The 23132-nt window shown below is 41.3% G+C and overlaps 1 protein-coding gene across 8 annotated transcripts in view; it reads left to right on the top strand.

Moving 5' to 3' along the window:
* The window catches only part of MDGA1 (MAM domain containing glycosylphosphatidylinositol anchor 1), a 379759-nt gene that overhangs the window by 51357 nt on the left and 305270 nt on the right, over positions 1–23132 (top strand). The window contains exon 1 of one of the 8 annotated variants that reach the window (XM_020785089.3): positions 1181–9647. The exons of the other annotated variants lie outside the window; for them this stretch is intronic. Coding sequence (XP_020640748.3) covers positions 9638–9647 — 10 coding nt within the window. The 5' untranslated portion in view covers positions 1181–9637. Of the gene's footprint in view, positions 1–1180; positions 9648–23132 lie in introns of those variants that run through there. 8 annotated transcript variants of the gene reach the window in all.

A 23132-nucleotide genomic window follows, 5' to 3' on the forward strand; every position in this document is an offset into this window, starting at 1 on the left:
GGCAGAGGAACTCGAGACCAAATTGCTAACTTGCGCTGGATTATGGAGAAAGCCAGAGAGTTCCAGAAAAATATCTACTTTTGCTTCATTGACTATGCGAAAGCCTTTGACTGTGTGGACCACAGCAAACTATGGCAAGTTCTTAAAGAAATGGGAGTGCCTGACCACCTTATCCATCTCCTGAGAAACCTATATGTGGGACAGGAAGCAACAGTTAGAACTGGTCATGGAACAACTGATTGGTTCAAAATTGGGAAAGGAGTACGGCAAGGCTGTATATTGTCCCCCAGCTTATTTAACTTATATGCAGAATACATCATGCGGAAGGCTGGACTGGAAGAAACCCAAGCCGGAATTAAGATTGCGGGAAGAAATATCAACAACCTCCGATATGCAGATGATACCACTCTGATGGCAGAAAGTGAGGAGGAATTAAAGAACCTTGTAATGAGAGTGAAAGAGGAAAGTGCAAAAAACGGTCTGAAACTCAACATCAAAAAAACTAAGATCATGGCCACTGGTCCCATCACCTCCTGGGAAATAGAAGGGGAAGATATGGAGGCAGTGTCAAATTTTATCTTCCTGGGCTCCATGATCACTGCAGATGGAGACAGCAGCCCTGAAATTAAAAGACGCCTTCTTCTTGGGAGGAAAGCGATGACAAATCTTGACAGCATCTTGAGAAGCAGAGACATCACCTTGCCAACAAAAGTCCAAATAGTCAAAGCTATGGTTTTTCCTGTCGTGATGTATGGAAGTGAGAGCTGGACCATAAAGAAAGCAGACCGCCGAAGAATTGATGCCTTTGAATTGTGGTGCTGGAGGAGACTCTTGAGAATCCCCTGGACTGCAAGGAGAACAAACCTATCAGTTCTAAAGGAAATCAACCCTGAGTGCTCACTGGAAGGACAGATCCTGAAGCTGAGGCTCCAGTACTTTGGCCATCTCATGAGAAGAAAAGAGTCCTTGGAAAAAACCTTGATGTTAGGAAGGTGTGATGGCAAGAGGAGAAGGGGACGACCGAGGATGAGATGGCTGGACAGTGTCTGCGAAGCAACCAACATGAACCTGACACAGCTCCGGGAGGCAGTGGAAGACAGGAGGGCCTGGCGTGCTCTGGTCCATGGGGTCACGAAGAGTCGGTCACGACTAAACGACTAAACACACACACACACAGAGCAACAAATGGCACACATATATCCCATTAATGTCAAGGTATATACGATCTGAGGTGATACCTCTCTCACTTCCCGGTATTAAAAATTCAACTATAATAACCAATTAACAATTCATAGCCCTTGTATGACACTCAAGCTTGGCATGCTGAGGTGATCTGTTCATTGAGCCTAACAGTAGGGCTGATCCAAGTCGGAGGCATGTACTCAAGTACTCAAATCTGTTGGCTCAGAAAATTGTGTAGGGGGAGCAAATATTTTTGTTTGTTTAATATTGATATATGCTTCCTGATGGCATAGTCTACTCCACCTATGTTGCCATTCAAACAGACATGAAGCAGTCATGCTTGTTATGAGCAGGATTTTTTTTTCTGCTCCTTTTAAACTTGCCATTGACTCCTCCCTCCTCCAGTTCAAGCAAGACTGGGGAACCTTTGGTATTCTAGTTGTTTTTTATATAACCACATCCCTCATAAATCTCTTCCATGAGTTGTGCTAGCTGGGGCTTGTGGAAGGTTAAATGGAGCATTTTATAGAAGGGCCAACATTTTCCCACTCTTGAGTTAAACTAAGAGTGAAATCGATGCCAGAGAACTGCCAGCTGGAAAAAAATGATGCCATTGCCCCTGGTTTGCCCCCAAAACCTTGTTTGTCTTTACTAAAATAAATATATGCTTATGCAGTTTATGAATATGTAGTATCTTAACTTTGTTTGTAAGGCCAAAGAAAGAGAGTCAAAGTATTGCAGCTAGGTAAGGAGGCAAAGAACGCTTAATGAATGCTGATTTGGTGCTTTGCCCCAGGGCCATTTCTTTACCACAAGAGGATGGAGAGTGAAGTTTACAAGTTTGTCAGTTCTCTGAACCACAGTTTTTATTGTGTTTGCAGCTGGAGTTATCTAGAGGTTTTGGAAGTTAGCTAGAAAGGTAAACTGATTTTTAATAAATGTAAGCCAAAGAAACACCTTGAGGCAGATTCAGATACTATAGACAGGGGAAAAAAGTGCCCTTCAGCTCAATCTTTATTCTTACTGAATAGGCCCTCTGGCTCAGCACTGACAGGAACTTCATGCTCTCTCCACTTCTGAACGTCCTCCCCTTCCTTCTCCTCCTCCTCCACCTCACTATAAAATGCATAATTATAAAAGCATTCCCTTATGCAGCTAAAAACGACAGTCGTTGCTTTCTCTTCACAAACCACCCCACTTCCTTTCAAGGAGCCATGTTAGTTTACATGTTTTCCACCTACATTGTCAGACTGATTCTTACTTTCCACATCATGTATGGATTTGTAAGCAGAGATACGGCCAACCATACTCCTCATGCTTAATCTTCCAAGGCAATGACATCCATAAACCCTTCAAGGCACAAATAAGCAGATCACACCCCCACGCCAGAATTCTCACTCGAATCACTTTATGGAATCCTGCTGTGCCTTCTGGTTCTCCTCTCCATTAAAAAGCATGTCTAGTGATGTGCGAAAGCTGCAGGAGGAATTCCATTGCTCAGTTCCATTTTTCCTTCCTCTCTTGATTCTGCTGCATTTGGGCATAGTTGCTAGAAGGGGAAGGACTGTGCTTGGCAGGTGGTTGAATCCCCTGGTGATAATATGTCTATCCAGATAGATGGGTTATAAGAAAAAGGCCCACAGCTGGGGTCAGTGCATGTCAGTGGATGCCAGTGAATGTCAGTGTATTTGAAGGTTCTTCTGAAATCAAGTCACCCACCACTTATGTGGTCTAAGAAGGCACTGGTTCTGTCTTGAAAGGCCAAATGCTTATTGTGAAAGCCCCTTCTTATAGCAAGGGCACCATGGAGGGGGCTCTGCATGAGACTCCAGTGAGATTTCTTCTTTGTTAATGATACTCCCCCCCCCCCCCCGTTTGCCTGTCTCTTCAGTCATATTGTTTCCAACAAGTGACAAGTACCATTTCACTCATTTATTTTAAAGGTATATAATGGGCTTGCACTTTTGACAAACCAGTATATACAAGTGCATGATAAGATAAGTGGATGACACTGGTGACACTTGTAGTCTTTTCCTAAGCTACTGCTGTTGGCGTAGGTCTTAAGTGTCACCTCCCTGTTGGAGTTTCATTTTGTTTTGTTATAATCTGATTTGTCCTGCATGATTTTACTTGTCCCTCGTTTCTCTTTGTGCAGCTGTTTGTGCATTTCAGGCACATCTGTGCAAAGAGCAGCAGTGAAGGATAAAAGAACTGTTGAAGCCCACATCAAACCAATTTATTGGTATGAAAGCACATTAGTTTGTTGTTTGAGAAGCTGAGCTGGTGTGTTTACTGAAAACAGGGTTGTAAGGCAGGTGCATTTTTTAAGCAGGTGAATTAGAATTTTGTTTTAGTTTGCGTAGGATAAGAATGTACCGAAGTGTGCAGTATTTGTTCATATTCAGGACAGAAACTCAAGATTAAACAAAAATATGTGGATATGAGCGAATCCAACATAGACACATTCATCCACCCAGGTCCTGAACTTTCAGTTCTTAGCTCTTAAAGGTGTGGAGCTCTCTGTATTTAGCTGTGTTTGTGATACTAAAATGCAATTGCCAGCTCTTCTTTTGACAAGCATCTCTCTGACAATTATGTGGCAGGTAGATAAAACATTACTCTTTCTATGCTGGGAATAGCTATACCTATGAAGGTATTTGCAGTTTTAAAAATTTGGGTTTATGAATGAGTGAACCAAAACAACTTTTCAGATTTAGGTGGGCATTCCATTTTAGCCACTTGTAATTCCTAACCTAAACATATGGTAAAAGAGCTCCATTCTCATTTTCTCTCTCTCTTTTCATACTAGAAAGGGACTAGATGTGGGCCTCATAAAGCAGGTCTCTTTACATTTCACCAAATATCCTGTCAACTTTCAAAAGAACCCTCATTCGGTAGGAAAGAAATAGATTTCATCCAGTGAAGAAGAACAGATGGGAATTTTGAACTCAAAGAAAACATGAGCTCTAGATGTGGTGGCGCTGCGGGCTAAACCGCAGAAGCCTGTGCTGCAGGGTCAGAAAACCAAGCAGTCGTAAGATCGAATCCACGCGGCGGAGTGAGCTCCCGTCGCTTGTCCCAGCTCCCGCCAACCTAGCGGTTCAAAAGCATGCAAATGCAAGTAGATAAATAGGGACCACTTCAGTGGGAAGGTAACAGCGTTCCGTGTCTAAGTCGCACTGGCCATGTGACCACGGAAGATTGTCTTCGGACAAAACGCTGGCTCTATGGCTTGGAAACGGGCATGAGCACCACCCCCTAGAGTCGAACACGACTGGACAAAAATTGTCAAGGGGAACCTTTACCTTTTTTATCCTCTAAATTGCTTATAATCCCAGTTTCTTGATGCAGTTTAAGTTACTCATCAGACACAATAGCCATTATCCTTCTCTAATAACAAAAGGTAACTAAAACCTGATAAAGCAATGGAGGCTTTCCATTTTTCAGTGAACTGCAGTGGATGGGACGGGATTACATGTATTAATAACAATACATGTGCAACTGGAATGGATGTAATAGGTTCCTCCCATAGTCGTGTATAGGCCAAGATCAGGCAAGCATTTCTTCCCTGGGTAATTCTGCAAGAGGCACCTCCAGAAATAAAGATTGACCGGCTTTTTAAAATTCTCTCTGTATCTTTCCTTCTTCCCTCCCATCCTTTCTCTCTCTTTTTTGTTTGTTCCTGATGGTCTGCCGTCATCAGTGCTGGCAGCTAATAAAATTATGCTGTTTGGGTAACATGTCCACTAAACAATGTAATCTCTGCACAGTGCGAACAATGCATCACGCAGGTCCACAGGGCCCAGTGATATTGAGTTACTGTTAGTCAGCAGAGGAGGGACGCTGAATTGAATGCAATAACATTCACTCAGCACTCTCTAGGGAGAACAGGAATGGAGATTCAGCCCTGTAAGGAGGGACATGAGTTATATGCAGAATCTCACTCAAATGGTCTTAATTCATCCTTAGAATTCCTGGGTTGCTTCCTGCCTGGAGGTTTATGTGTCCTGGTAAGGGATGCTTAGCACCATGACTGAGATGGCTGTGCCTCCTGTTGCCTTGCTTGGCTCCTGCTGAGAGCAGTATCTGTTGAAACAAATAGTGCTTTCCAAACTTGTAAGCCATATTCAAGTATTTGATTCCTTTGATGGAGATGTTGACTACAAGCACAGTCCTTGATAACTCGGGTTTTTTTTAATATGCTTTGCTGAAAGTGAGCACTGTCCCCTGTCTCTTTTCTTTTGCTTCTGCTTCTGTGTAGCATAATCAGTAAAATCACAAGTTTCTGTGAATGTGTTCTGAAAGTGTCTGGTAATAAATGATTAGCTATGTGTGCACATAGACCTTATACAGTATATGTAAACTGCAGGTTCTGTAATAACAAAGTGGTGTACTCTTTGGGGTGGGAGAGCTACAAGGATGGAAATTAAGAAGAAGGAATGCATAGGCTTACCACTGTTGGGAAACAAATGCCATCGTGCTATTTTTATTATATTAAGGGTGCATGTGGAATAAGATAGAATAGGATAGCCAAGTCCTACAATTCTGCAATCTGTGTACTTATTTACATTTGTGTCTTGCCTTTTCAGCTCCTCCAAGGAGCTGAAGGACTGCATATAGAATTCAGGAAACTTCCATTTTGTATTTCACCTCCAGAATCTCCCAACTAGCATAGATTTGGGAACATGTGATGAACCCTCAAAGGGAGTGGGCAGAGGTGTAGTGTGACACTGTTTTCATTGTCATGCCTTCCTCAGAATTCCTTGTTTCCCTCAAATTTGTTCCTCCTTTACATTGCTAGTACTGTAATAGTGTATCATTATGGAGTATCCCCATTGTACTGCAAAGTATGTTGAAGCGGCTTGGTGTTGAATAGCCCATTAAGACCCATTAGGTTTACATATGTCACTATTCACAGTGGAGATGAACACTACAGGAACTGGTGTGCTGACTTTAAGGTAAAGTGTTTCTTTCAGGTGCTGAGAGAAGAAATTCCGGTTTCAGACTGTTTGCTATTCATGTGAAGTGTCATAATGCATACTGGCACTTTAGGTTTTACCAAATACAGTACATTTTTGGGAGTGAGGCAGGCCCAGGCCCACTCAGAACGTGGGTGCTAAATTTCTTATTCTTATTTTGTATTCATTCATCTAGATACAGGTCTTTTTCTTTGGAAGATAACACGAAGATGAGAAAACTTAGCAGTCAAGACTGGGATAACAGTAGCCACTCAAAGCACTGAGGAAGGTTACAAGACCCAGCAGTACATGGGCTTCTGGCTGTCAGCAGCCAAAATTCAAGGGACAGGAAGTGGCTTGTAACCCATTGGCTGAGGATTCCAGGTGGTTTTAGGATTTTGTTTTGGATTCTCAGAAATTTGTAGGAACACCATATTAAAGAAAATGAATAAGTATTGTACTGATAATTAATTCCTTTCCAATAATAAAGATATTAACATTGCATTACAGTTACAATTTAATGAGGGATAACTTTACCTCTTTTGCAGGATAAGTGTAATTTTTCTGTTAGCTACCTTATTAAAGGGATGTGACCTCTCTAAATGGTGGAGAAGGAATATGGTTCAAGTTTCACCTTATGCTGCTCCCTCATCCTCTGTTTGTGGGTGTAACTGTGCGACAGCCAAATTAGGTGGTGAGGGGAAGGTTAGTTTTTGTATCACAGCCTAATGGCTTATAATGTTCACGTGGTGTTTATTTAACCTCCTATAAAATTAACTTAATAACCATGTCCCTGTAAAATTAACTATTTTAGTTCTGAGAAATGGGAAAGAAAAATGTTACTTTTTAAAAATTGCTACCTTTGGGAGCTTTTGAGCTACAACTGCTAATTATGTTTCAATAAGTAACCTTCAAAGGTCAGTAGACCTTGTCTAGAGGGGCCGGGTATAAGTCTAAATAAAGTAAAGTAACACAGTTGGTCTAAAATATTTTCCTTCCCAGTTTCTGCACTTTTTGCCAGACCTCCTGAGTTTAAGTGTTCTGCTGTTTGTTATAATTCAGTGATCATTTTCAGTTGGGTACAATATAGTATAGATAGCACAAATAAAGGCTTATCTATATGGGCTTATTTAGAACAGGCTAAATAGGGTTGTGTAGGATCAAGTAGAGATCTGACATGCCATTTGATAAAATCCTTGCAGCAAAAGGCATACACACCTGAAGCAACCCTATTTGGTCCAGCTACTTTATGAAGACTAAAAGAAAAATTTAAAAAACCCAAACAAACCCCATCCTTTCTACTTCTTGTTTCCTCCTTCTTCTGAGAGGAAGATTTCATATTTTTTTAAAATGTAAGTGATGCAGTGCATCAGTGCTACCATAATTAGTTTTAAAAAACTTTTTTGCTTCCTCATTTTGCTCCCTGGAAGAGCAGAGGAAGGGAGTTTTCAAGTACCGTATTTAGTATGTGTTATTTGCATATGTTGCTGTATCAAATATACAACAACCCTCCTTGCTACCTCTTGTTTCTGGGAGGAAGTTTTCAGTTTTCCTTTATCTTTTCCTTTCAAGTTTTTCAAAGTGATGCAGCACAATAACACTGTCATAGTACAGTGCAGAAAAAATATTTAATTCTTTAGTATTGTGAGATGGCTAAATTATCTTCTTAAACCATTTCATAATATAGGCAGATTGAAAGTTGCAGGCAAATTTTGGTTCATTTCTAGCAACCCAAATGAATGAAAATGGAGTGATCCTCCCCACATGAAAAAAATAGAAGCTCCTGATAGAGACCCTGGAAAGTTTGGGTAGTTGTGATCTGGGGATAGGCTAGTTTGCTTCAGCAATTGCAGCATTTGATTTCTGGAAAAATGAGCAAACCACCCCATCCCTGCAGTGGACCAAACATCAGGACAAATGCCCATTTGATTGCACCCTAAATTATGAATAGAGGTAGTGTGGTGAGATTATAGCAGGAAGGAGTAAAGTATGAGGACTTCCAAAGCTGGCTTCTGAGGGCAGAAAGGAATCATTAGGGATTAATATTGCTGTATTAATGCAACATGTAAAGTCAGTTTTCTCCCAAACTTCCATTCATCTGCTTTCCTGATATGTTCGATTGCAGTTTCTACAGTCTGCGCTGGCTGGTGATGTTACACATGGTAGTTCAAAACAGAGAACAGGTGTGATGCTGGGGAAGGCTGTTTTAGATACATGAAACATTTGTATACAGCATATGAAATTAGGGCAGAGGGGTTAAGGGAGGGAAGCAAGGATGATGAGGAGTACTGGTCAGATGCTGAATGTGGTGCTGAGACTCTACTAGTGGGGGCAAACTGAAGCAAAAGTCTGATTACTAATCATATATTCATTAGCCCTCCTTTGTTCCTAGATCAATACAGGAGTTCCCCCTTCTTGAATGGGAGGAGAATTTGTTCTGTTCCATTGTACACAAAGCTACGGAAATAATCTTGTAATGTGTTCCCTGGGAGAGCCGTGCACAACTCCTACAAGGTTTTGAAACAAAGCTTAAACTTAGGGGCCTGCTGTCACTGCAGTCTTTCCCCTCCCCTTCCTCAGACTTCTTTCTAAACTACCTTCCCCATGGTTTTCCAAAATACCCCCCAATAGTCTGTATTTTGTTTTGCTTTTGTGTTGCAAAAGATTGCATTATGGCACAGATCATTTTTATAGAATTCTCAAGTGAGAGCATACCTCGGGTCTTATTAACAAGCTTTCAATTGCTTCTCCTCAGCCACATTTCATATCAGCAGTGCTATTATCAAGTAGAGCTCAATGAATAATCTGTATTGAATAATATTGTCAAGGTTTTTTCCCCTGCCCCTCCTTTATTCTGTTTATAATCCCTTCTGGTAGGATGGGATTTTCAATCCAAATGCTCTTTCAGGCTTCTGTACCGCCAGGTACTTAAGCACGTGGGTCTCTTTTAACAGACAAATAGCCTTGCTGACATCCGCTAGAGCCATGCCTTGCTTTATCGTTTACTTAAATTCCATTCTCAAATATGCTACAATAATGGCTGAGATGGTGCCCAAAGTATTGCGTCCTGCTCTGAATGCCTGTGACACTAAATAATCTTGAAGCGGCCCACTGGTGCAGAAACCAGGATCATTTCAGGAGGCTTCATTCATTGGTTTTATTTCTCAGCAGCCATTCAAGCTGCATTACTGCCTTATGAGGATTATGCATCGTCTGGGCTTCTGGTAGAATGTGCTGAGAATGGCTGCCAGAGATGGGAGTGGGTAGGGGTTATCTGGGTCCAGAGGAGGGCAGGATATCAGTGGGGCAGTGATAGTAATTTCGGCAAATCAAGCTTTTTTCAGAGAAAACTGCACTGGCTAAAGTACCCTTTTCTGCCTTGCTTTTAGATTTCCTATCCTTCTTGGCATATCATCAGCCTAGAAGAGGGGTGAGGAATTTTTGGCTCTCCAGATTATTTTTGGCTCTCCCGATATCTCCCAGAAGCCCTGGCCAGCATGGCCACTGGTAAGCGATTGTGGGATTTGTCTAACACATTTGGAGGGCCAGGCATTCTTTACCGCTAGAGGAGGGAAGGAGGCAGTGGCTCCTTGAAATGCTTCTGTATCCTTTTTTTCCCTTGCAAAAATAAAAAAATAAAAAAAAATGTGATGCCTATGCAAACCATAGGTGACACATCGTCCTAACAAAGAGAGATGGTTCAAAATTTGCATGAGAGGCACATCCCCAAACTGTAGGCCACCCCAGTTAAGCAGGTGATAGTACTGAAGCAACAGGTTTTGTCAAGCCCCCGCCTATATTCAAGTCAGCTTCCTAAGCTCTGAAAGGAGTTCAGCAGTTTTTCCAACTGTTGCTGATGTGGGTGATTTTTCTATCTTGCAAAACTCCAGAGAGACTCAAGCAGGGACTAGGGATGAGTTGCCTTTATTGGTTAGTTGCTTTAATTCATAAGTTTAATTCATTGGTTTTAATTCATTGGTTAGTTACTATAATTCATAGGTTTGCCTTCAGGGATTCGATATTCAGTGTATGGATGGGCCATTGCAAATTCAGCACCACATCTGAGTTGATGGATGAATTAGGGTTCCTGTCCTTTGGGCTTCTCTTTGGATGCTGTCCCATTCTGACTTTCATGGGAACACTATGAGAGCCACTATGATGTGGCTGTGATTCCTATGCTGTCATGCTGAAGATGCAGAGCAAGTGATGTGGTTACTGCCAAGGCTTGCATTGCTGAATCCCTCTGCTGCATTGTTTTCCATTTTGGACCATGGAACATTATGAGTTACACTTTGCAATGGCTGTTTGTTAATTGAGCAGCTATGTTACTGGCAGCAGTTTATGCCATGTGAACCTTATTCAGATGCCTGCAGGCACCATGCAAAAGCAATGAGAGATAAGGGCTGATGTAAGTGACGGGCTTGTCATAGAAACTACTTTTTTTCATTGTGTCCAGGTGCCCTCTGCTTATAATAAATAGAGTGGCTGATTCAGTTAGAACCCCTGGAGAGATTTTGCGTGCCATTTTCCACCTTACATTTAAGCAGAGCTTAGAAACATTACTTTTGCAAACTACAACTGCCACAATATAATGAGAGTGAGTACCAAAAAGTAACTTTTTCAAGCTGTGCATTTAAGATACCTCAACATCATTGCCCTGTTTCTCCTTGTTACTCTTTTTGACATACCCATTAGACTCTGATCCCTTGTGACCTGAAGCAGGAATCTTGTTGGTTCAACCAAATGGTGATCAAGTGCAGTGCCATTTTGCAGCACAATGGCCAACATCAGACACCTTTAGGAGACCTACAAGCAGGACAACATTCCTTACCCATTGCCTCTTCCCAGCAAGCAGTGCTTGGAAGCAGGGTTCACGAGACACAATTTGCTGTCTGAGGCACAATAGTAATTGACACTCCTCCGAGAGAAGTCAACACAATAGTAATAATAGCAGTAAATTATGTGTGACACATACTAGGTAATATTGTTTCATTGCAACTGTATTTCTAAGCTTTAGAAGGAGAAAAGATTTTTACCTCCTGGTTTCCATGGAGGCCCAAGACAGAGACAGAGTAGCAAACAGTGTTCACCTCTGACCTCCAAGGCAAGGCTCATAGTTCCTAGATTCATAAAATTACTTCAATATACAAGACAGAAAGTCCTACAAGTGCCTTTTGCCATTACTGGCAGTAAAAGTACCACAATGAATTAAATAACTAATATATATTCGTGAAGGCTTTCACGGCCGGGATCTGATGGTTGTTGTGGGTTTTTCGGGCTCTTTGGCCGTGTTCTGAAGGTTGTTCTTCCGAACATTTCGCCAGCCTCTGTGGCCGGCATCTTCAGAGGACAGCACTCTGGTGTAGTTTGCTTGGGAGTTGAGTATTTATAAATTAGGAAGAACAACTTTCAGAACATGGCCAAAGAACCCAAAAAACCCACTACAACCACTAAATAACTAATACTTTACTGTCCTTTCTTGGTACCCCAAATCTATTGCCTGAGGTAGCTGCCTCGCTCTGCCTAGTGCTAGGGCTGGTTCTGTTTGTAGATATCTCCCACTTAAGCAGTAATCCCCAAGGATACTACATAGAGTTTCAACAGTTGCATAAATGAACTGCCATTGGAGCGTTGAATCGGTATTGGTTGTCATGACTTTGTTTGCCCCATCTTGTTTGTACCACATTTAGAATGCAGGTGGTTTGCTCTGTGACCAGCTTGATGCTTGTTAGTGCCCAATGTGGACATCATTCTCATTTTCATGCAGATGTATGTGAGGAACAGATAGCAATCCAGAAAGCCCATAGTGGAGGGAGGTACAGTGACAGTGTCTGCATCTGCCCCCTTTTGCCAAAGAAAAGGTGCGCATGTTTCAGAGAAACAAATGGAAACAGAATCAGGAGATCCAGCAACAATATGCCACTGACAGACAAACAGCCAGCCCAAATTTCTGTTGGGATTCAGGAAGAATGATAAATCTTCCTTGCGCCACTGACATAACAGGTATGCATGTGGTTTACTGTTACTTCTCCATGGTATAACCAGGTTGCAACTATTATGACAGATGAAGGGATGGATTCTGCTAGAGAGATATGCTGCTGAATGCATGAAAGAGAGGACCATATTTAGCAAAGATGGAAAAAGGTAACCTCCTCCACTCTGAATATGTAATAGTTATCTTTTTCATGCTGAACTGGTTAAATCATTTTATGCACAAAACTGAGAGTGATCTTACATCTGTCTTCTTGGCAGCTTGGCAAAGGGAGATGGCACTAGAACGAATTATGACCCAAGCAAAGCAAAGGCAATGCAAAGCAAAGCAAACTCATGTTTGAAGCAAACTCATGTTTGCTATAGGCTTTATAACTTCACCATCATTGGAAGGATAACCTTTCCTTTTCCTGCCCTCAGAATAGACCCAACATAGGGTAACTCTCAGGCTCTGTGCAATGAGGTGGAAGGAGGATATTGACTGTAGTGAAAAAGACAACATTGTGTGTGTGTGTGTGTGTTCCCTCTTGTGTGTATCTGGGGCACCCCCTTCGCAGCAGTTGCTCATCTACCTAGTTTAAAGAGGTTTCTTCAGTTTTCCACTGCCATAATTTGGTCTTAAGACATTGACAGATCACCCTAGCAGCATCAGATGCTGTGTGGTTGTAGAATCAGGAATTGTTACAAGGGCTTTTTGAGGTGCAGACTTGGTTCAACATGTTCTGTATCTCCTTCCCTAGTAAGTATAGGGAGGGGGCTGTTACTGTATGATTCCTGCCATTTTATAGGGCTATCTTGTTGACTATATGCAATGAGGTTGCTCAGCTTTGCAGCATCTGCTGGGGGATGGGGGAGGGAGCTGATACTCAAGAATCTAATGGAATTGCCAGTTATTTCCTTTCTCTGATGAGAATAATATCTGCCTCCATCTTTTCCACTTCCTTTCTCTTATCCCTGCCTCCTCTGTTGGATTTTACCTGTAACAATTTTTTTCATCTCCTTTTCAGCTAAATGCAGATGTGCAGCCAGTGTCCCAAAGTCAGGTGGCAGAAGCTTTTCACCTTATGACATTCTTCAGACCATCTCTCCAATTTGTTTAGTTTCACAGTCCTAGTTTGTTGACTGGTGGATTCTTGGAATTTTGCTGAGTATTCCTGCAGTTTGATGCAGTGTATCTGCTGTGGAGTCTTTACATTCTCAAGGAACCCCAAACCTCTTCTTTGCTCTTTAGAAAACATAAGGCTTCCACTGATGAGGATCTCAGGTGACAGTAGCCCCCTCCTTCTTTCAGTGGCTGTGGAGAAAAGACTTTATTGTTGGGGCATGTGGTATGTGTGTCTGGCTTAGAAGGAGAGTTATTTCTGGTGAATCTAACAGAGGCAGACATGAACAAATAGGCTATTGAAAGCTGGTCCAGAACAATGATGTTTATCATCTATAGAGGAGTTCCTGATTTACTTTTTCACCTTCCTATCTTATGTTCCTGGGAAGAGGGATTATAGCTGTTGAGTTTGCATGCAAAAACATCCATCTCACTTCACAGTCTGTGTGAGTTCTTGAATGATTCCCGGAAAATTGGCAGCTTCAGATGCTTCATTAACCTGGGCTGGTTTTGAACATTTTAACTTCAACAATGAAGTGACAGATTTCATGCAATATATCTTAGAACTATGGAACTGTGTGCAGCCTCACAGTTGCATAGCAGCAAATTTGGTTTCCAACATGTGGAATCTGAAAATACTCCATTTGACATCAATATTTCACATCTTGTTATTTTTGTTTCAATATTTGACTATAGTTGATACTCCTTATTAGTTGATACTTAACAATCAGAATGTGATAGTATTTCATCTTGTTATATCTCTCTTCTTACATTGCTTAGTGACTACATGAGAATGACATTCTGTAACTTTTATTAGAACTTTAGTATATGAAAGTCAATAGATTGCAGTGTTTGATATTTGACACAAGGGGAGCGGAATTAGCAAAGCCCTCAGATTTTAATTCCCCACTCAATCCATATCATCCCAATTTTCACTTGACCTCCAAGAGTAAATTTCCTATCTTAAATCCTACATTGAGTATAGTATCTTCCCTAGCAGCATCAGATGCTACCTCCAAATCCTGAACTGAGCAGACAGTTACCCTTCTCGTCTTGTATGTACCTGCCCATATCCTAAGATCATCTTCAAATGTGTTCTCCAGGAGTTCCCCAGAGGTCATGACAGAGGTGGCTACAAAGGAAAGGACCTTGACATTGTGAGCATTCTGGTTATGAAATGCTCTCCCCTAAGTGAGTTGCCTGGTGCCCAGATGATGGCCAATCTTCCTTCCTTCCTTCCTTCCTTCCTTCCTTCCTTCCTTCCTTCCTTCCTTCCTTCCTTCCTTCCTTCCTTCCTACCTACCTACCTACCTACCTACCTACCTACCTACCTACCTACCTACCTACCTACCTACCTACCTACGCTCTGGGGGTGGTTAGCAAATATAAAAACAAAAGCAATCAATAAAAAACTCAGGTTTTACAACAAAAACAAATCAACCCAATAGACAAACTGTTAAAATATAGACAATCATCATCATCTTTGAACTGCAGTACCGGAAGGGATCCTATGGGTTACTGAGTGCAGGCACTATCAAGGAGGCACCGTGGGGAATCAAACTGCCAACTTTTGGCTCCGCAGCCAGATGCCTATGCCATTGAGCTATCCATCATGTAAAATATATGTTAAAAGGCCGCAATCAAATATAAACAACCAAAAGAAAGATGAAATACACATCAAGAACTGAGTAATTAGCCAGACCTTAGCCTGGTACAAAATGCTGCTAATGAGGATGATCAGAGAACTTCTCTAGGGGGTTTGTTCCATAGATGGCATGGGGCACAACTGGAAAGACTCTCTCTGTGGAAACCCACTCTTGCCCCATTCTTGGGCAGGGCATCCAGAAAAGATGGTCTACAAATGACCTTATTAGTTGGGCAGGAATATGTAGGCTCCCAACAACCAATCTCTATGATTCAATCATTCAGATGTTTTTCAACCTGCATTTTGCTTGATGAACTGGATGGAAATTTCTCAAACGTCTCTATTCTCTGCCCATACAGATGGACAACAGCTGGTTTTAAAAACAAAGAGGCAAGGGTGGTGGGTAGAATTCAGAGTGGCATCCAATTTGGAGTAATATAGCTGAGTTTTAAAAGAATGGAAAACTACTTGCAGTACTTTCAGAGACTACATGGGCAAACCACTCCGATATGGATAATAATACGAGGGGGCTGCATTTGTAGTCAGATTTGCTGTGGAAAGGTGGTTACACAATATATGCTAAGTACATTGATATCACGGGCATATCTACATTAAGCTATGCTTGTGTGTCTACATGTTTTGTTTTGTAAGCCATGGCTTCCATGATAGATAACCAAACAATCATCATTGTTATTACAGTTTCTGGTTTTTTTTCATTTCTGCCACTTTTTTGGTTCCTTTTTCAGGATGGGCAGCTGAGGAGAGAAGCCTGGGAAAAGCCACAGTTATGGTTTTTGTTGTCACAATGAGTTGTGATTTAAATAAACCAGAGTTGATAAGCTAGTAAAGGCTGGTGTTCAGACTATGATTTATGATTGGTTAACAAACCATAGTGTGTTAGCAGAGGGAGGCTCATGCATCACAGCAAGCCATATTTCAACAACTCACACCATGGCTTGTGTCATGTGAACTTGTTCATTGTGAACTACTTGGCTGAGGGAAAGGCAGGTTGTATAAGAAAGTGTAGTGATTCCTTCTCTTCATAACAATTATCTGGATCCTTGCCATGCGAATCAAAAACTGTCCTGTCACAGCCTAATCTGTTAATCTCTGAAACTAGAACTTTTTGTCTTTCTGAGTCTTTCTGTCTTCATTTACAGATTGCCTTTGTATAGAAATGAAAAAAGGAAATATATGGTGAAATGAAGGAGAGGGGGAGAGAGAAGGAAAAAGCTGTCGGGTTCTGAGAAGGTTGAGTCAATATCATTCAAGAAACCTGATCTTATTTTCTTTTAGTAGTCCTCATGCTGCTCCATTTTCATAGTTCACTACTTCAAGACTGGGGCTTTGAACATTAGCTAAAAAGTTAGACTTTTCTAAAATCTCTAAGTGTTTTTGCCTTTTTTGCAATACAAACTACACATCCTACTTTTATTGTCTCTAGTTCCACTCTTCAGGCAATCAAGATAAATAAGAGCATACTGCGTCCAGTATTCTCTTCCCTCATTGGATCACCAGCCCACAAGCAGGGCAATACATTCCGCAAAAAGGGCACCAGCTTTTGATTTCTTCAGCACTCTTTATTAGACTAGGCCGGTGGTAGAAAAACTTAGGAGGGTCAGGAAGAAGGAGGGAAAGCCAAACATTTGACTATAAATTGTGGTTAAGAAGTCCTTTTCCATCATGGCTACAACTGCTTCTGGCTAAACTTTTTCACTTTTCTGTTTCTTTCTCCATCCTCTGGTTTTTCACACCATCTAGCTTGACAAAAGAGTTTTAGAGAGCTAAAACACTTATGCACTTATGCAGAATGTGATTAGCTTCTTAAAAGGGTACTGAGCACCTGCTGACATTAGGTGTGTTCTGTTCTCATGATCCAGTACTGGCAGTTCTAGCCTTAGGATAAACAGCTCTCTAATCTAGGAATGCCTTCAGATTTGCAGGATCATTCAGAGGGTTTATGGGGGGCCTGAAGCAGGTGTGATGTTGTGGAATCTGCTGCTGCTCTGACCTACAAGGCCGCATGTGTGGGGATAGAAAACCTCCGGCCACATGTGAACTTTATTGTATCTACATTTTGTATGTGAGAATTTTTACCTGTGGCTCCTTTTTGCCCAGGGATCAAGCAGAATGATAGATGTGCTTGATTTTTTTCGTATATGAAGATAATGGAATTGGGATTAAGTTGTTGCTGTTATGTGCCTTCAGATCTCTTTGGATTAATAGCAACCTAATAGGGTGTTCAGGGTGTGCAAGAGGTTCAAGGAGTGGTTTACTGTTACTACCCCCCAAGAGGTTCTATGGTTCAGCTATGATGCAGCCCTAGTCCAGCTCTTTGCTAGAGATAGCTAGAGCTCATTGCTTCTCAGACTCCGATGACTATATTCCATTTCTCCAGGTCCCAGTTGCCTAATTTGCATACTATGCATATTATGCAAATTAAGCACAATAATTGTTGCATTGTTTTTCTACCATTACATTTCAGTTTTGGCATAATTTATATGCCTAGGGGTAATGCTTAGCATTTTGGATTTAGAACAGGGATCAGTTTAATCAGAAAGTTTACTTGGTTTTCTTTCAGCCAGGAAGTACTTCTCAGCTGAACCTACCGTACAGGTTGATTCAGTATACAGTGGCAATTAGGGAAATACATAAAGCAGAAATGTCCATTACCTGTGCATATAAATAAAGAAATAATGACATTTTGCAACACACTGGGGCTTCTGATGAAAACTTTCATAAAACAGCTGTTGCTTCTTTACCAGCTGATTTTACCAATGGCAAAGACAAACAAACAATCAGAAGCCTATTCTACTGTCATAGTATCTATGACAGTACAATAGGAATCATTCATGAGTCACACATTACAGAAGTCAGAGGAAAGCAAACTGTGATTTCCTTCAGAGATACTATAACTGGAAAATATCCTAGTTCCATCTTCTTTGCCATCCTTTGCCTTTTCATCTGTTTTGATTCACTGGTATGGACTATGTATTGTAGCAGGGAATGATATTCATAGTGGAGCTTGGATAATTTATTTTTGGACAACAGTAAAGTTGTGAATCTTGATGCTTGGTCCCACAGCTTTCAAAGGGATTTCATTACTTCCACCCCTCTTCTCCCTCTCAGGATTTCCCAGTCACCAAAATGCCCTTAGTTTCTTTCTCTGAAACCCTAGACACTGGGCAGAAATTGATGGTATTTTACAACTGAGCATCTCTCCCGTCAATTTCAGGCTCTTGCACTGACTATCCCAGCCATTTGAAACTGCCCAGATTACCAAACTGAAATTGATAAGAGCAGCAAAAAAAACAAAGGAAAGGAAAGGAAAATCCTGCAGAAGATAGCGCTTCATACACAAGCAGCACAGGACTGTCAAATGTAATATTATGGAAAAAAATTCTTCTGAGGATGGGACAGTGCTTACTTACCATTTTTCTTTACTGCTGCTCCAGGTTATCATTCATTTTCCAAGGTGATCCGGGAGGTATTCTCTGCCAGAGTGAGATGTTAAAAATCAAATAGGATTTTAAAAAGTTCTGAGTACTCTTTGCAACCGTAAACTACAATATCCAGAATCCCTCAGTCATAGTGCAGGAAAGAAAGTAGCTTTGTCAGTCTCTGCTTTTTAATAGGTGCAGATAACCTATGATGCACATTTACTGTTGAGTAAGATTTCCAGTACGGTGTAGTGGATAGAGTGAGAGACTAAGACTCTGGAGACCAGGGTTCGAATCCCCGCTCAGCCATGGAAACTCACTGGGGGAGTGGAGCTGTTTAAACCACTTGAAAGCTCTATTAGAGGAACTATAAATCAGTTCTGACTTGTTGGCACAAAACACACACACAAAAGGCCCATTTAGCTTAGAAGGACATACATCTGAGTAAGCAGTTCAAAGAGCCATAGTAAAACAGGCATAGAATTTGTTATTTGAAAAGGACATTATAATTTCCCTGCCACAGTTTGAAGCTGTAGAAATTCAAGATTCACAGCAACAGTGTCTAACTCTTTCTTTCTTGTAAGTAGTACCTATTCTGAGAAGCCTATATAAGATAAAACAAGAGTTTAAGGTTTTGGAGGGGCGGTATGATGCATAATATGAGAGACTGTAAAAGTTCCCCTCCCTTTGGACTTTTATCTAATTTCCCAGCCAAGATTAATTCCTGTGACATCACTGCTTTCTGTCCATCGTGCACAGACAGCTCTGCAAACAGATTTTAGCAGTTTGGAAACCAGCTAGATCCAGACATACCCAACAATGGCAACATTTATGTATTGGAGGATTAGTCTTCAGTTTACACATCTGTGAGATCCTGTCAAACAGTGGATGGCTTCACTTATTGGCCAGTCCACACAGAAGGATTTGTTTCTGGCAAAATGTTTGGCCTGAACAGTAACCACATATATTACTTTGTATTTCTGATTGTATAAGGGAGAGAGATATTATACAAGCAGAAATACAAAGTAATACAGTATATATATGTGGTTACTTTTCAGTATTCACTCACTCAGATAAGGAGTCACTCACTTCTTGAACTACTGTGTCAAGAATGACAAGAAAAGGCCATCTATTCTGGTACCAAAATATTTCCTGAAAACCTTCCCTATTTCTTCCCTCTTTCCAGCAAATTTGACCGTCTGAGCAATCTTCTCTCTGTTGCTGCCCCAACATTTTTTAAAAGACTTTTACTGACTATGACAGGTTTCAGCTTCCTTCCAGTTGGGCTGACAACCTGGCTAATAAGCAAGTCCTTTCAGCCTCCCAAGAGTACTTTTTACATCCAGCTTAAGTTTGTCTAAACAAGGAAAAGTTAAGAGTAGAAACAAGTATTTAACCTCTTCTTTTCTAGACCAAATTTCACCAGTGCTTTGAATGGTGACGTAAGGCTCAAATTAGCATATATTCTGTTTTATTCTGTTTCGCCCACTTGAGTGCAAACTGTTAATTTCATCACGGAGAGATCCCGTTATGTCACAACTACACCTTGAAGTTCAGAGTCATCTTACATTATACATTAATATCACCATTTAATTTTCTGATAAATTTATAAACATAATGCCAGTAATTCTGTTCAGCATTCTCATAGGATCAAGACAGGGGCCCATGGTATAAAACAGAAACTGAAGAGGTGACGGTGGGTCCCTTGCTTCACAAGAGTTTGGGACAGATACCACCATTCTCCCCTCTGCTTTCCCTGAGCGGTCCTGCATATTTGCAGTGGCTTGTGCAGGATGGTAAATACACTGGTGTAACAGTCTCTGCTACTCCCAGGCTTTTTCCCTGTCTGTGAAAAGGGGCCACAGCAAACTACCTCTTATTTGCTTCTCTGCTTCCAGTGCTGTGCTGATCCAGTTCTAGGATTTAGAGGAAGTCTCACTATGTGTGCTGTGCATGGTTCTGAAAGCACAGCTGCACACCCAGAATGACATTGATCAAAACGCTGACTTCTTAGCTGCACTATTACAATTTGTGCAAGCCATAATCACCCCCAAAGCTGTGTTCTAAGCTAAGGAACTACATTGTGCAATTATTGCAGGTTGGATTATTAGAAATGTTGCAGGTTTTCCTTGTAATACGTTTTGCTTTGTGGTCATTTCTACGTTTTAATAGCTCATTGCGGACAGTGTTGAACAAAACAGTGAACTAGCTTGACACACCATCAGCTCAGAATGATTCCTCCTTCCTCAGTTCAGTTTCATGCTCCTCTCATCCCTGGATGCCTATTTAGCTTATCTCTCCCGAGGCTAGCCTTGAAGATTGTTTTGATTGTTTTACATGCCTCATATGACTTTACTGCACAGTCGTTGTATGAAACAACTAGGCATTCTGTACACTCTCTTTATCCAAATCCTGATACTGTCCAAGTGTATTGGGCCATAAGTGTGGTCATCCCATAGCCATGGTGAGCAGGCCAGGAATGATGGAAGTTGTAGTTCATCAGATCTGAGCTCACTAGTTTGGGGGAAACTCCATTAAGGAAGAAGGATGATTTCTCCTTTAATTAAGAAATTTGATGTTATCCTTATAGGCAGCATAACCAATCCGTCTTTTCTCCCCTTCTTGAGTAGGGGGACCAATTTAGATTTCTTCTTCTTCTTCTTCAGTTAAGTGTTGCGCTGAGAATTGAAGCCCACATCAGATTACAGAGCAATTTAATACTTTGCACTTCTCTAGCCATTTCCACTTGATGTTCTGGGATTGTTTTACAAACATTAATTATGAAGGTGCATAATCCCCCTGTGAGGAAGTTAATAGCAGCAATGATACTGAGCAATTTATACAGCACTTTGCATGTTCAACAAAAACCGTTCCAACAATAAGCTTTTAAATATAACATGAGATAGGGTAAACCTGTTATTTCCCATTACACACTTGGGGAAGCTGAAAATCACAGAAGTAAAATATTAGGCCCAAGGATTAAAATCAAGACAACAATAATCAGAAATTGAACTCTAGAAATCTGCAGTTAACCCCTAAGTTCTAACATGACTGATTTCATTGGTTCTTTCCAGGTAGCCTGGAAATGTGTGCCACCTTCATGGGCCCAGTATCCACCATTCTGTAGTGAATACAGCCAGCACAGGTCCAAGTGGTATACATATATACGCTGCATGTGGAATCTCAAACCTTGCAAAATGCTGATCTGTGTGTCTCAGAGCCTTGTGGCGCAGTTGTTAAAATACAGTATTGCAGTCAAGCCTCTGCTCATGATCTGAGTTTGATCCTGATGGATTGAGGTAGCTGTCTCGGGGTTGACTCAGCCTTTCATGGTCAGTTAAATGAGTATCCAACGTCCTGGGGAAGGGCAAAGTGTTCCTTGCATAATTATGTTGTAAACTGCTCAGAAAGTGGTTTAATACTCTCTGGGGTGGTGTATGAGTCAGAACAACAATGAAACAATAATTTAGAGCATAATAATTTTTCTCCAGCCTGATTTGCTTTGATATGTCAGAATACATATCCCATCACCCCAGCTATACTGCATGAGGATAGTGGGAGTCATAGTCAAGCAGATTGAAGGGCAGTTATTTGGAGAGTAATTTGGAGACCTTGTCTGCATACACACTTTGCTCATAATGAGCACACAGAGCTTGCATTTCCACAAATTCAACCTAGGCACTTCCAGTCTGTGTTAAAAGGACTCTTCTGTTTAAACTCACAATAATTTTACTCTTTCAGAGAGTATCTGCAGTCACCTTTTAATGAGTATTTAAGGGATGAAAACTCTAGGTTGTTTTCTGTTTTGTTTTTGTTTTGGTACTTTGACCCTGTTTCACTTTGATTCTCTTTGCATACTGTTGTTCTTTGGAGATTAGATATAGCTTTCCTGTGGATGGTGTGTGTGTGTGGGTGTCACAGCTCATGGATAGAGTCTATGCCAGTATGCTTCTGGGCCAAATTCAAGGTATTGATGCTAACTTATAAAGCCCTTCATGGTTTAGGACCTTGCTACCTGTCAGAGTGCCTCTCCCTCAGGTTATCTTCCTCTCCCACGCGCACCTCCCAGTCTTTAGTGTTGCGTCTGGCCACTCCAAAAGAGGGCCGGGAGGCATCAACTGGACACCCAGGTCTTTTCAGTAGTTCCCGTGCTGCTCTGGAACTCTCTTCCTGTGGAGGTGCGACTAGCCCCCACCCTCCTGAGCTTCCATGAAAAAATTAAAACCTGGCTTTTTACCCAGGCTTTCCCAAGCACCACCCTTTTGTAAAATTATGCTCGCCTGTTGTCTGCCATCCTATGTCCCAGACTGGTAATTTTAGGGAGGGGTGTAGGGTTTTCTTTTAATATGTTTTATAGGGTTTTAATATTTTTAGCTGTATGTTTTATAATATTTTGTAAGCCATCCAGAGTAGTGGCATGCTCACTAAATGGGTGGGGTAGGTATAAATAAATAAATAAACAAGTTTTTTTCGCTAGACATTGACTTTTTGCGATCGCTATATCGATTCGCAAAACAGTGATTCCTATGGGGGAATTTCGCTGGACAATGTTTGGTCCCTGCTTCGCAAACCGATTTTCACTAGACAACGATTTTGACAGCTCCCTCCATGCTCGCAAAACGGGCGTTTTCGGGACCTAAGCTTCGCAAGACATCAATTTAAACAGCTGATCGGCGGTTCGCAAAGTGGCTTTCCTATGGCCAATCTTTGCTAGACAACGACGATTCTTCCCCATTGGAATGCATTAAACAGGTTTCAATGCATTCCAATGGGGAAATGCTTTTCACTAGACGATGATTTCGCTAAACAGCGAT

This window comes from Pogona vitticeps, chromosome 1 (genome assembly GCF_051106095.1).
Source record: "Pogona vitticeps strain Pit_001003342236 chromosome 1, PviZW2.1, whole genome shotgun sequence".
Lineage (NCBI taxonomy): Eukaryota > Metazoa > Chordata > Lepidosauria > Squamata > Agamidae > Pogona > Pogona vitticeps.